The following is a 15,489-nucleotide window of genomic DNA, read 5'->3' as shown; positions in this document are numbered from 1 at the left end:
ACTATACATATAACATAAATAGCATGTTTACTTGCTTTACCTAAAATCGCCTTGCTTCGCAGCCAATCAGATTCCGTTGCGCGAGTTTGATTTTGTCGTCTGAATCTGCCAAAGGTTGTATAAAGGAGCAAAGTTGATCATAAGCCCTTGGCTAGCGAGGATGGCATACATGTTAGGTCATTCATCTCTACATACAGCTGCTCTTCACGGTGTTAGTGTCTGGTATGTTACCATGAACAGTGACGCCCAAGACACTTAATGAAGATGAGGCAGCCAAAAAGGATGTAACAGTGTTACAGAGATTAGAGTTTTCAGCAGACCTCATCAGTCTTGGGCAGTCACAGTTCAATGCCAGCAACCAAACCTTAAACAGTGTTAGTAGATACATTTCAAAGCCTACAATGAGAACAAGAGACTTATCTAGAATTTACAACTATTATTGTAACAAAAATATGCAATACAATTAGATTTAAGGTCAGACGACACGTTTCTCAATTTTATATAAATTTTTCCAGGAATTTGTTGATGGTTTACTACTATTTTGACAAGCTTTCTTGCAAAAAATTAGGGTGCCTTACCAGGCATTTCTGCAAAATACTAGAGAATGCAATATCCTATATAATCTTCTTGAAAATACACTTGAATTGCTGATATTAAAATAAATACATACACAGCACAGCAAAATTCACCATATTGGAACTCTTATCACGGGCGGGGCGGGGCTTTGAACTCACGACCTCTAGAACCTATATGCTTCTGGCAGTGAGCGGCTACGGTTCTAACCACTCGGCCATCTAGACACATGACCACCTCCAATTAAATTTTAATCATTTTAAAGATAATTATAAAATTGATATTTTTCATTGGAACTCTTTATTACAAGGAGATACAAAAAAGATTCTCGAGGAACGCGTCGTCTGACCTTAAAAAGTTACAAGCAGGTTCTAATCAATAATTATTCATATGTATTTATATATTAAATGCTTACACTGACACTTTCTAACCAATATTTATTAACATATACATGTATTTATACATTAAATGTTTTGTGTGTACACAATGACCAGCATAATAAATTTGCATAATTATCCCTCATATTTACTTTTCAGTGTTATTGTCATAAAAATAAATATGATAAACTTACCTTACAACGTGTTGTTATTTTACATTGGGGGTTCATTGAGGATAAAGATGCACCCCCATTACAAGTCTTGTTAGAGGAAATATAGAATATCACACTTTTGTTTTGATCTCGGCCCTGGTATCAGCCCGAGCGGTTGGTATCGGCCCAAGATCAAAACAAATTTTAAAGTGTGATGTTGTTTATATCATATATCTAAAATCAAAGACTTTATTTCAAATTTAAATTCCAAATAAGGAATATAATGTATCATGAAGAAGCTATAGATTTTTTTCGGATTTACAAAACTTGTTCGTTTTTATTTCTTTTTGTATGTGTTAAAACTGTTAGTAAGAGTTGTCGGACTTTGTTGACAAACCATCGTCATTTGAAAAACAGTAGAATGGAGTCTGTCGTCTGAAATGAAGCACTATCTTCTAGAATTCAAAATTATCGAGAGAGAAACTTCCCTCATACGCAGCTTTGTTATGAGTCAAATTCTTTCACTGTGATTTCGTAAGTTTCCCGTCAGATTCCATTCATAAAGATCCATACTGTTATAGCAACTAGAAAGTTGTTTGAGAACGTTCATACATGTAAGCGCGTCCATTACTTTAACCCCTTAATTTTTACAGTCTAATCTCTGGTTTTCTAAGATTAAGTCTCGCTCCATCCTTCTCTATATTCTCCATAATTTAAACATTCATTGATATTAAATAAAGCGTGCTATTGTTCTAAATACACAACCGTTGTGTGGGTTACCTCCCCTTACTTGGATACACATCACTCTTTGGCGCTATTATTAAGGTCTTCCGTTTCCAACGGAAGACCTTATAGTTTTCGTACTGTTTCTTATTATTATTATTTTTTTCCCCAAATTTTGTGCACGCGATATCTCGAAAACTATTCGGCTGATTTCGACCATTTTTTCACAGATGACTGCCAGTGGTAATAATTCTAGAAGTTTTTTGAAATTTTGAAATCGTCACTTCCGGTTCCGATTTACGGCCGATTTTGTAAAATTTTACGACCAATTTTGTGCAGACATAAACTCATAGACTATCAGAGATATGAATATAAAATTTTCAGGATAGGTAGACCATAGATTGAAGTTGTGCACAATGAATTTTTTTTATGCCAGTGGCGCAAAGTTTGGGAGCTCGCCTGGGCTCGAAAATGAGATACGAATTTTGAATCAAAATTTTCATACGCTTTGATCTGTATCTTTTTATCAGTTAATATTTTGTTAACATATATATAACAAAAGTGATAGATAATCAAAATTTCTTTCCAACAAATTCAACAAAAAGGGGCTGGCCCTTTTTTTTTAGGGGCCAAGACACTTGTTAACTATAATACAAATAACTTAAATACGATAATGATTTTGTAATGCATTATAGAAGCATAGTTGTTGACCGTAACAATATATATCGAGTAAAATCATTGCCACGCCCATTTATTACGTAATTAGGGATTTTAAGGAGCCAAAGTATAAAATTTGACGCAATATATCTAGAGAAGGAGACATATTTTGTTAAGCTTTGTAGAAGAGAAAAAGCTTGCATTGATAATTCTAATCGATTCCATCAATCAAAACACCAATGGATGTCCCAATTAAGGATCTAGAGGATTGGCCCCTAAAATATTCAATCATCTGTATCTAAAAAATAAACAACAATTGTAGATACGTGTAAGAACAAAAATTGTTAGTATTTGTGAGACCTTTTGAATGAACTCAAGAAAAAGGGGCTGGCCCCTTACATTAGGGGCCAAGACAGTCGTAAAATCTTTTTCACATACCTTAAAAACGATCAAGATTTTGTAATGTTTTACAGAAACAAAGTTGTTGATCATAACAATATCAGTTTGTAAAACCTATTTCCAAACCAATTGATGACGTAATTAGGAATTTTAGGGGACTAAAATCTTAAACGTTTAATGTGCTGTTTGTGAAAAAGTAAAACTCTTTGTTAAGCATTTCAAGGGATATTGACAATCGTATGCATTATCTGAAAGGGAGTGGTTGGGGGGGGGGGGGGTTCTGAAACTTCATTGATATTTTAATCTTATCGTTTAAAAATTGAACGGAAGACCTACTCGTTACTCGTAACGAGATCGTATCTAGTTGAATTATTTTTTTTCAATTTTCGGTAATAAATAAAAATATTCCGATGTGTAAGGTGATAATTTGTATTTTATATTCGTAATTCTATCGTTATTTCACAAACTAGTCTTCATTTAAAGCAGATACATGTATATATGGAAATTATCGATTTCAAATTTGAGGGCAATACAGCCCCTTGACGACGGGCTGAGACAGAGAGAAATATCAGCCCCGAGGGCGATACAGCCCTAGCTTTCGGTTGCTGTCTCACCTAGTCAAAAACACATGTATCAGGGCTGATACACTACTGGGTATATGATATAAACTATGATATGGGTTGACAGCTGCCCGGGCCCTCTCCGTGAGTTTACAGCATGGTAGTGGGATCTGCATAACAAAAGTAATGATAATGTCGATGAAATGGACATAAACATCATCGATCCGTTGTTTGGCAATTCAAAAAATGTTATAATTCTGTAAGGTCCCTGTTAAATTTATGCAATAAATGCAGCTAAGTACACTATAGAGAGAGAGAGAGAGAGAGAGAGAGAGAGAGAGAGAGAGAGAAACAGACAGACAAATTTTATAGGAAATAACTTTAAATTAAATTTAATTATTAAAGACTAAATACTAGTATTTCTACAAGCCCCCGTCCCCCACCTCCCAAACAATACATCAAACCAAACTGTTTTAAAGGTTGATCATATACATACACGTAGCTAACCAAATAAAAAAGGACCAGACATAACTAGCATGAATGTGTCGCCACTTGTGTGTATGTGTGCATGTACCAGTAGGTCCTACATGTACCACGTAAGTAATTGATGGCCAGTAGAATCTCCCGCATGTACACTCGAATGTTGTGTTCTGGTAGACCCATCTTAGCCGCCTCCTCCAGAGTTCCACGATCACAGTACTCCATAAACACCAGCATTTAATCTAGACCTATAATGTATTGGAAAAAAAGTGAGTAAGCTGACATACCCGATATAAAATTATACGGTCCGTTCTGCTGCAATGCAAATCCACAACCAGTAAGTTACAGGTAGTAAAGTACTAGATATATATATATATATCTTTTTTTATATGTTATTGAGAATTCAGTCTAAAAATATGCTTATTATTTATATTGAAGTTAAATGAATTTCCAAAACCTCAGTGTGACAGAGATTTTTTGGAGATCAGAATACTTTAAACCATCTTAAATTTACATGCAAGAACATCACTGTAACGAATATGTTCTCACATCGTCGCATACCACTGGCAATATGCATGATCCTTTTCCACCTCGCTGTGGTTGCAGTAGATCAAAATAACTCCTACTTTATCAAAGTATTGACCAATGTGAGTAAAGCATAGTTGGAGATTGACCTTTGAAGCAATCTTTGATTATCCAATCACAGTTTACGTAACATACAGTATTATATCATTGCTACAAAGGCAGTGACCAGGGTTAAACAATAATTAAACAATAATTTTCATTGGTTGAGGTGGACGTTACACATTTGGTGTTTTTTAACCTCTAAACAACCTTTTATGGCTTAAGGTAGTCCATCCATAACTAAGGCAAATTTAACAATTTTGATTGATCTATACTACAACAAATACATATTTATACCCGCACTTTCTAAAGAAAGTTCGGGTATATTGTTGTTACCCTGTTCCGTCCGTCCGTCTGTCCGTCCGTCCGTCCGTCTGTCACGTTTTACTTTCTCAAACTGCTCTTACATCTTATAAACCAGCAAACTGAACTCTTGGAGTTTGATTTGGGGTATCATGTTGTTTTGTAAAAAGGTTTCAAAAATTCTCTGTTAGATCTGGGGGTCAAATAATTGGTAAAAAATGACGTTTTTTCACAAAAAACCTTCTTCCTCGAACTCCTCCTACATTTTCAACAGTAAACAAATCATCTTTTGGAATATGTTTTAGGGTAGCCTATAGATGCGCAATAAGGTTTCGGAATTTTCAATTTTGTCATGGGGGTCATTTAATGGCTAAAAAATGACATTTTTTTTACAAAAAAACTGGTTTCAAAAACGTCATTTTTTTTGGCAATAGCCAAATGATCTTCTAGAATATGATTGGGGGTGTCATATTGAGGCGTGATCAGGTTCCAGAATTTTTTTTTTTTATTAAGGGGATCAGTGGGCAACAAAAAATGACGTTTTTTGGCAAAAAAAATATGGTTCCCAGAACTCTTCTTACAACTTTTGGAGTAGCTACGTAATCTCTAGGGATATAATTGGGGCTGTCCTATAGATGTGCAATAAGGTTTTAAAAATTTAAATTTCATCCAGGGAGTCAAATAGTAGCAGAAAATTGACGTTTATCACTAAAAAAAATAAACAAGAGCTCCTCTTATGATTTAATGGATAGACAATCATATCTGGGGATATGATAGGGACTGTTCTATAGATGTGCAGTAAGGTTTTCAAAATTTAAATTTCATCCAGGAAGTCAAAAAGTAGCAAAAAATTGACGTTTATCACTTCAAAAAAACATAGATCCTAGAACTCCTTTTATAATTTAATGGATAGACACATCATATCTTGGGATATGATAGGAACCATAGATGTGCATTACGGTTTTGAAAAATTAAATTTAACCCTGAGGCCCATTACCTACTGGTACATACCTTTTGATGCTCTTTAAGGATCAAGAATATATATGGTTAAGGGGTGGGGATCTCAACCGTTTTCGAGATATTCGTGCACTTCCTGTTCGAGGGGGGTCATGACCACCCCCGGGGCCCATGACCTACATACCGTTTGATGCCCCTTGACACAAGGAACAAGAATATATATGGTTTAAGGGTGGGGATCTCAACTGTTTTGAAGATATTAAGGGACTTGCTGTTTGAGGGGGTCAGGACCACCCACAGGGCCCATGACCTACAGTGTACATAACATTTGATGCCCCTTGACTACAAAACATGAATATATATGGTTTAGTGGTCATGATTCTAACAGTTTCTGAGATATATGGTAATTTCAAATTCCTGGGGGGTGGGGATGACCCCAGGGGTCAGATCTAATAAACCCTATATATTGCCAGTAACAGCCAATATATGATTATGAAAACTCTATATTATTATCTTTGTCCGTTTTCAAGTTACCATTTACAATAGAGTCTACGATTCTTCCTACAAGGTTCAATGTTAGACCCCACACCCTTTTGACACCCCCGTCCCCCCTCCCCCAAAAAGTGGTTGTCTAACCCAAAATGAGAAAAATCAAACCAGGGTGCACAACTAAATATGCAGGCCTATCATATCCAAGAGTTTTGTACAATTCTGTTCAGCCATCTCTGAGAAACAAGTTCAGAGCAGGAAAGAAGAAAAAGAAGATGAAGAATAATAATACATGTATTAAGAACCGCACAAAAACAATAAGTCTCCAAATTTCATTCGGGAGACTTAATAATAAAGATTAAATAGAGATAGGATCATCAAACATCAATAATTTAAAGATAATTGACAATTTCTGATTCTAAGGGGGTCAGGGTGATCCCTTAGGGTCATGACTTACATGCCATAATGATCTGATGCGCCTGCATGGCCTAAGGAGGAATAATATCTTTGGATTAAGGTGGGGATCTCAATGGTTTTTATGATATTTAATAATTTCAGGAAGAGCACTTGGGATCATGACCTTCATACCATCTTAAATGCCTTGAACAAAGAAACAATAATATAATATGTACATGATATATGATTCAATTTAAGAACCCGTCCCAGATATAGATCAATCATCTGTTTTGTAATACTTCCTATGTATATATGTATATCACATGTACATGTATTAGTTTGTGTTTTGTTCTATACTATTCATGTTCATGACTGTAGTATGGCTTAGTCTTATTTTAAATTACATTAAAAAATTGTCAAATATATGACTTGGAACCCCCACTCCCAAACAAACTCAAAAATAAACCATTCTTCCCCCCCCCCCCCCCCCCCCTTGTCGATGATCTATTAAAATCAAAATATAATTTGGGTGTCTAAAAACTTTTATAAACTGGTAAAAAATGTTATTCTTAAAAAAAATTGTATTACACCTTGCATAACTGACAAATGATCTATTGAGATATGATCAGAGGTCATATTTCTACCTTGGGATCAATGAGTAGTACATTGACAAGTTAAAATTAATAACAATAAATGATTCAAATTATAAATGTTTATACTCCACATTCACCCCCCCCCCCCCCAAATCTAACCTGGTTATAAAGATTCAGTCTTCTTAATACATTCTTACATGTGTACAGTAGCAAATTTTAAATCATTTCTTGATTGCTTTTTCTCTTGTGATTTACATTAACATTTTGGAAATTGCTTAATTCAATTGTTAAGATTTATAAACAAAATGTTATATGCATCACTTCCATGTGTATTCGCCTATTTGGGGCAATTGTAAAGTCTCCTAAACAAAGCAGTGACATCCTTAGGCTAGGATTTACCCACATGGATCAAACACTACTGTATAACATATGAATAAGATAAAATACATTATTATTTCTAGTTCTAAAATGTCAGGGTGTCTCCAAGGGGGCATAATCTACATACAATTTTACGCGCAATGACACAAAGAGCAAAAATAAATTACCCGGTATATGGTTTAGGGATGAGGATCTCAGATCTCAGAAGTTAACAAAATATACAGTGTATCATATCATTTCCTATTTTATAAGGGGGGTGGGGGGGGGTTAAAGACAACACCTGGGGGTCATTAATGTACTTTACACCATTTGATGCATCATAATGACATTAATAGAAGATATTTTGTATTTTCCTGTTTCGTGGGGTCAGAACAGTCCCATAAGGTCATGACCTACATTGTACTTGATGCATTATAATACATTAAGAAAGAAATACTCCTTCCTTCCTATTATAACTCATATAAAAAATATAAGTGTCTACACTTACTTACATATGTAATACACAAATTTAATAAGAAATTGTTTATACAGGTTCAATATGGGGTCAACTCAACAGTGCATGCAGTCTGACAAATGAAAAAATTAAATAATTTTTGCAACTAAAATGACAGAAACTTTACAAATGCGATAGGATAGGTAACGATGATAAGCTTATTTAAATATTAAAAGATGATGATACAGTATGCTGTCAAAGGGAGATTACATTTAGAAAGTGAAAGTAGAACTTATGTACATGTGTATGTATGCTGGCAGGAATCCCATGCTGACATCTCATTATATTGTGCTACTACTACTACATGTATTATGCTTACCTAAATTGGTCAACATCATAATGATAATCCAATTAAAACACAATAATGAATTCCTTTAGCTGATCTTAACTAACGTAATCCTTTTCTGCATACAGAAAAGACAGACATGTATGTATGGGTGTTGCTAAAACGCGGAACGGAAAACGGAACGGAAAGCGGAACGGAATGGAAAATATCATCAAGTTTATCGCTTAAAAAGGATATAGACTGGCCAGAAACGATTTACTTTGTATCTTTTATTTATATCTAATGAATGATTATCAACATGTTGTTATCTTATTAATATTCATATATGAATGTCTTTCAATTATAGCATCGTATTCATTCGGCTTTAGTTGAGTACGGAAACGGAAAAATCAAATGTATACGAATTGTGAAACATTAACATGATTAAACGAGCAAATTAGCTATAACTTTTTACTTATTTTTCTTATATGGTATTGCTGGCATATCAGCGTAACGTACGCAGTTAGTGAAAGCGTTTTATGCGAGTTTTGAGTATTTTTATATTTCAAATATGATGTACATGTATATACTTACATCAAAATTGAATTTTCGGTGTTCTAGACGATCTTTTATCATACAGACGATACAGTATCATTGAGATGGAAGAAAAAAAAACCGTAGGACTGACGACATTAAAAATTAAAATACAGTAAACATTAAAATACCCGGTAATTTCTGAAACTAGTAATTTGTGAAACTAGTATTTTTAGCAATGCAATTTTGTTTACGTTTGCATTACTAAGCAGTTGTTTATTCCAGCAGCTATATACATATGATCCGAATAGAGAGCTCTAGACGTTGCCTGGTTTGATTTTCCGATTATATATTGGGACTATAGTCTGTCGATCCCAAAATATTCATGCAGCACATTTGGACGATTTATAATGGAAAATGTTGACATCATTTCTCCATTTGGAAGTCACTCAGAAGACCTTGCACAATTTTTTAACACTATCATTCGGGTCTGTTGAAATGCAAAACCCCGTAGACTTCTTTGTTTTTAGCCGTGTATTTATACCAGCTGATAAGCTAGAGAGGACGTTTTAAAGAAAGAATAATGAGAATGTTTAATGCTTCTAAAAGAGAATTGCTTGAACCCTGAGGTATATATAAATATATTTACATTTTCCAATGTCTTTGCCTGTGATAACACTACGTATCGATTTTGTACTATATAACCCATAATACAAATGACGCCAAATTGAGGCGCCAGCGGGGTTTACTTATTTACATTTAAATATTTAGTCGTACGATGGTTTAAAATTATATAAATATAAGTAATAAGGAATCATTCTTTGAATATTATGAGGTGATAATTACGGCCAGGGCGTGATCAAATCTATCATAAAGCCCTTCGGGCTTTATTGGATTTGATCACGCCCCGACCAAAATTATCACCTCATAATACTCAAAGAATGATTCCTTATTCCTTATATACAGCAAAAAGTGAATCGAGGATATTTTGGGACAGAATATAGTGGTCAATGCATGTACTGTTAATTTTGAAGAAATAAATATTCTTGAATAAATAATCTAATATTGCTAATCTTTCAAAAAAAAATTAAAAAGGTACATTAAGTATATCGTTTTAGCATGATTAACAAATCTATGAGGTAAATAACATTAGATAAGATTTTCCGTTTTCCCTTCTGTTCCGCTTCCGTTCCGTTTTCCGTTCCGCGTTTTAGCAACACCCATGTATATATACACGTGAATCCATCTAATCGAAGAGCTGGGTAAAACTAGTACCCGCTAATGAGACATGCAGACCTGTGTTGTGTACGTAACTTCAGACAAAGATCATTCATTTGTAACATGCATGTATTTTTATGACCTATTCTTCAAATCCACTTGCACTATTTTATTAGGTAAATAACAGCTTTAAGGTGGTGCAGGACACCTGCATATTGTGATGTACATGTATACTTTCTATTGAGATAAACAATAAAGTAGGCCTATATTAAATATTGATTAAATATTTACCATTTACCCCCCAAATAATGTTACCTTACATTGAAGCACAATGGGTTTGAGCGTTTACATGTCTGTAAGAGCATTGGGGTCCAAGGTGTATTTTTGGTAATTTTACAATTGATATAAATGAATTGTCATGGGGGGGGGGGGGTCTGGACCCCTCACTCCCACCCCTTCTCTAAATCTGTGCACGCACACGATGATGTTCATGTAGGCACACAGAAGCAAATCTAAAACCGGCAACCGCCACGGGGAGGGGGCATAATTTAAATTTTAATTTTGTTTGTAATAATTATGTAGACCATTATACTTTCTATGACATAAAATGTTAAGATTATTGATTAACTGAAAATTCACTGCAAACAGTTCTACCCCAAATTGCACATAAAGAGCTGCTCATGTCACGATGTGTATTATCATATGGGAAGGGATCTCATCCTTCAGTTATGAAAATTATAAATTTTAATTGTATTACCGGAGCTTGCATATAGCCTTCATTTTTAATTAAACTGGTACAAAACAGTGTTATTTAGGGGCAAACACATGGTGCGGGTATTACTGTCTAATGACAGCATCTAGTTTAAAGCTATTATGAGGCTGACATAAACCAAACTTAAACATATGTATGTAGTCAATTAAATGAACTTTTTGCACTTAAATTTTTTAAAAAGAGTTTATTGATAAGAAAAAATAAAATTATCCAAAAAAAAGAAGAGTTGTCTGCCCTTTACATCAAAATACAAGAATGACTCCCTGCTACCATAAAATTATCACCTATAATCAATTCAATAATTTTCAAAGTACATACAGGCCTTCAAATACAGTAACACTCATTTTTACTAAAATATTGACGGGTACTTTATGCGAAACTGTCCCTTGCTACCTTTAACTTTGAGTGAACCTCCTTAAATAGGGGTGAAACTCCCTTAAAGGCTACCCAAGCCTATGACGGAGTAAACTTGACAAAATTTTGAAGATGATACTATGGAGAATGAAATATGCCAGTGGAACAAAACATGTAGATTTTGAATAAAAAAAGCTCTTTCCGAGAAAGTATGAGTTGTCATTTGTTAAGGGTCCAAACTACAAAAACTCAAAAAGACTGAAGACAACTAAAAAAATAGAGAAATACTACAGAGCCTATAGATTCTATATCAACAGATTTTTCCCAACTCTGATTTATTGCATCAAGGTGAAACACTTACATATTAGCCAAAATTGTCTGTAATTTTTAATTTTCCCTACATTTTTAGTAAATTAAATACAATTAAAACACATAAAACATCTTAAAATACTGAAATTTGATACAAAGGATTTCTAATTAGCCTAGTACACGGGTCATGTATCCCCTCAATGACTGTTTATCTAAACTCAGCAAGTGATAATGTGCAGTAAGTCTTAAATCCAGGGGGAGATAATCTGAAGACATGATCTGTGACCACCACTGACAGCATCCATCAATTCACCCCTTATAACCCTAACAAAGCCTCATAAGAGGGAAAATTCCTTATCAGATACTGGTTACACTCTTAATTTAAACAAACACATCAGTGATAAAAGGATGGGGATACACCAAGTGCTGCAACTGTATGTAGCAGGTACCCAAAGGCAGGCAACATTCAAACATGCCCCACTCCAAGAGAACCCAATACAGAATAAAACACAAAAAACCAAAGGGCATTTCCAACAGGGTCATCCCTATTTCAGTTCAAAAGTAGTACCTGTTGACGGTTGCCATGACGACGACGTTGGAGGTGCTGATGACAGTTCCCGGTCAGTCTCGGCCAGTGACCAGTGGATGCGTCCGCCCCAGGAAGCCTATCGAGATGCCCTTTCATCCATGTCCTCTTCATGCCAACAGTCTGGTGCGGTTCTGTTTTCCCGACTCTGTTCTGTTAAGCCTACAACAGTCAAAATTGCAAGTGAGGATCGGCCTGACGGAGAAAACATTATAGTCAACGTACAATCACTGACCACGCTATTGCAAGAAACAGCAGTCCACCATTGCTATGTCCACCAAGGAACATCAGGAGCATAAAGCTAAAGTCCCCCCTCCCACCCGGTAGCAACAGAGATGGTTTTATTCAGAGACTGGCAACATGTGTGCGAGCACAAGTTCGATATGAACTGGTGCACATAAGAAAACTGTGCAAGTTTGATGAACTTTTCATACATAAGGCTGAGCAGGCCATATCCAACATTCTGTCGTGCTTTTCCGGAGTCCATGACCACTGTCGCAGAATGTTGTTTACGTGCAATGCCCACCTACCTACTTACAGCGCCAAATTCCTACCTTATGGAAGGCACCTGGACCTGGAATCTGAAGACATTTCCAGCATACAGAGGGTCATTAATAAGCAGATACTGGGCCAAAACTTACCAAAAATCTGCAGACTCTCAACTACTAATAAATGTGAGAGTCTCCATCAGACAGTGTTCACTTATGCACCGAAGAATGCCACCACTTGGGCCAGAAACTTCACCGCACTGTGTCACTCCGCAGTTCATACCTCTACTCACGGCACTAGATCTTCATCATCTCTCATTGCCAACAAGGTCGGTGTGCGCTGGAACCATGCAGGACCATTTCACCAAAAGATGACACAGTTCGATCGCTTGAGGCAGTACCACAGCCTATGAAAGAAAACAATTCAGTACAAGACCAACTGCTAAACCTTAACAGTAAAATCATACTACCTTATGGAAACAGACACTGCAGATACGGTTCATGACCCATGCATCTCCTTAACGACTTACATGTTTTCCATGAATTGTTTACAGACTGCGGCTCAATAGACAAATGCTGTGTGTTTATACAAATTTTACAGTGACACAGATGAGAAACATGTAAATTTTTGTCAATATGATGTCCTTGTATAAAAAAAATAAAATCTGTGCACTAATACTTTGTGTTGTTTACTGTTGATGACGGGGCGAAAAACCCCATACCCTGACTCATTAAGGCTGCCTAACCAAAAATGACAGCAATTGGTCCTATCAACCTTCCTTTCAATTTCAGATATGAATTGAGCTTTCTGCTCTTCCATTAAATTGATTTCGTAAACTGCAGACATAATTACATTAGAGATGCAGAGGTAAAAACCTAATATGGTCAAGAACGTGTAATTAACAATAAGGAAACATAGGTAATCATAGATTACTAAGCTCACCGAGACGGAGCATTACCCTTATGAAACATCACCTTCATAAGACCACCTTTATCATTTTATATGAAAATCATACTTAATGATCTTGGATATTCATGGATTCTGTTTTGACAAAATATCGTATATCATCTGATAAATTTTTTTATGATAATCATATGTTCATATGTTAATCAATTCAATGATATAAAATTAAATATTGCATCATGTCATATTTATAATATATATCATATAATACAATAAAATACCGTAATAAACAATAATGAGATATGATATTGTAACGTATGATATGACATTGTATTGTGTTATACCTAATTGTATTTGATCACATAATACAATATCATAAAATATAATACAATATAGTATTATATTACAATATCATATTACATAATACATCATAACATTGAAACATGATATTATATTGTATAATATAGTATGATATTGTATTGAGTGACACTGAAACATATTTGATACATTATATGATATTATATCATATAATACAATATAATTTGATTCCAACATTGTATCTTATCAAATGATACAATATTATGTGATAAAGTAAAATATTATAAAATACATTATTATATTATACATATAGTATCATATGACACAATAATATATATTACAATATCATATAATACAATTTCATGTGATATGATAATATATCATATAAACCAATATCATATCATACAATATCATATGATACAATATTATATAATATTACAATATCATATAATACAATTTCATGTGATGTAATTCTATATTACTGAAACCAATATCATATTATACAATATTGTATGATACAATATTAAAGAATATACAATATTGTATCATAGGATACAATATAATATTTTGCAATATCTTATGTAAATGTACCATGTGATAAAATAATATATTAAAAATACAATATAATATTATACAATATTGTATCATAATATACAATACTATACATAACAATATCATGATACAATATCATATCATAAAATATCAAAAAAATTGATACAATATCATATCATATCGTATAACTTTTTATAATATAACATATGATATCATATTATATCATATCAAACAATATTGTTTCATATCATACAATATCATAGGAATCATGTTATATTATTTATCAACAAACACATTTATCTATCAAGCTGGTTTGAGTGAGGTAGGAGATTTCTTTAGCATCCTTGATAATGGAGATCAGGCTCTGCATCTGAAGCAACCTCTGCGTTTAATTTATAATAAAGTTAAATCAACTATGCAAGCTTTCATCTATAAAACATGTGACCTGTTCCAAAAAACTAAACCTCATCCAGCATCCGAAACCTATGGCTGAGATTCAGCATTCAAGCCCATCAGGTGCATTGGTATCATAAGACGCATCATCCATGCAAGTTTGGTGAAGTTTGGACCAGTAATAACTAAGATATCATCATCAGAGGGCACTAGCAATTAAAACCTTTACTTCCTCCAGCATCCGTAACTTATAGCTCAGATTCAGCATCCATGCCTGTCAGGTGCATCTGTATCATAAGACACACCATACATTCAAGTTTGGTGAAGTTAGGACCTGTAATAACTAAGAACTATTTTTTAGCATCCTTGATAAAGGAGATCAAGCTCTGCATCTGAAGTTACCTCTGCGATTCATTCATATTACAGTTAAATCAACTATGCAAGTTTGAAATAGTACTATCATCTATTAAACTTGTGACCTGTTCCAAAAAACTTAACTTTATCCAGCATCCGAAACCTATGGCTCACACTCAGCATTCAAGCCTGTCAGGTGCATCAGTATCATAAGACACACCATCCATGGAAGTCTGGTGAAGTAAGGACAAGTAATAACTAAGATATCATTATCAGAGGGCACCTGTT

General features: G+C 34.4%; 3 protein-coding genes across 3 annotated transcripts in view; all 3 read right to left on the bottom strand.

Moving 5' to 3' along the window:
• The window catches only part of LOC136271271 (uncharacterized), an 81,862-nt gene extending 69,531 nt beyond the window's left edge, over positions 1–12,331 (bottom strand). The window contains exon 1 of the mRNA XM_066070931.1: positions 12,175–12,331. Coding sequence (XP_065927003.1) covers positions 12,175–12,306 — 132 coding nt within the window. The 5' untranslated portion in view covers positions 12,307–12,331. The remainder of the gene's footprint in view (positions 1–12,174) is intronic.
• LOC105349017 (E3 ubiquitin-protein ligase TRIM71) overlaps positions 1–15,489 on the bottom strand; it is a 98,267-nt gene that overhangs the window by 38,660 nt on the left and 44,118 nt on the right. The gene's annotated exons all lie outside the window — the stretch shown is intronic.
• The window catches only part of LOC105319912 (E3 ubiquitin-protein ligase TRIM71), a 241,989-nt gene that overhangs the window by 193,293 nt on the left and 33,207 nt on the right, over positions 1–15,489 (bottom strand). The gene's annotated exons all lie outside the window — the stretch shown is intronic.

Source organism: Magallana gigas, chromosome 9, assembly GCF_963853765.1.
Source record: "Magallana gigas chromosome 9, xbMagGiga1.1, whole genome shotgun sequence".
NCBI classification, from domain to species: Eukaryota; Metazoa; Mollusca; class Bivalvia; order Ostreida; family Ostreidae; genus Magallana; species Magallana gigas.
This window is presented reverse-complemented; position numbering and strand designations above follow the sequence as displayed.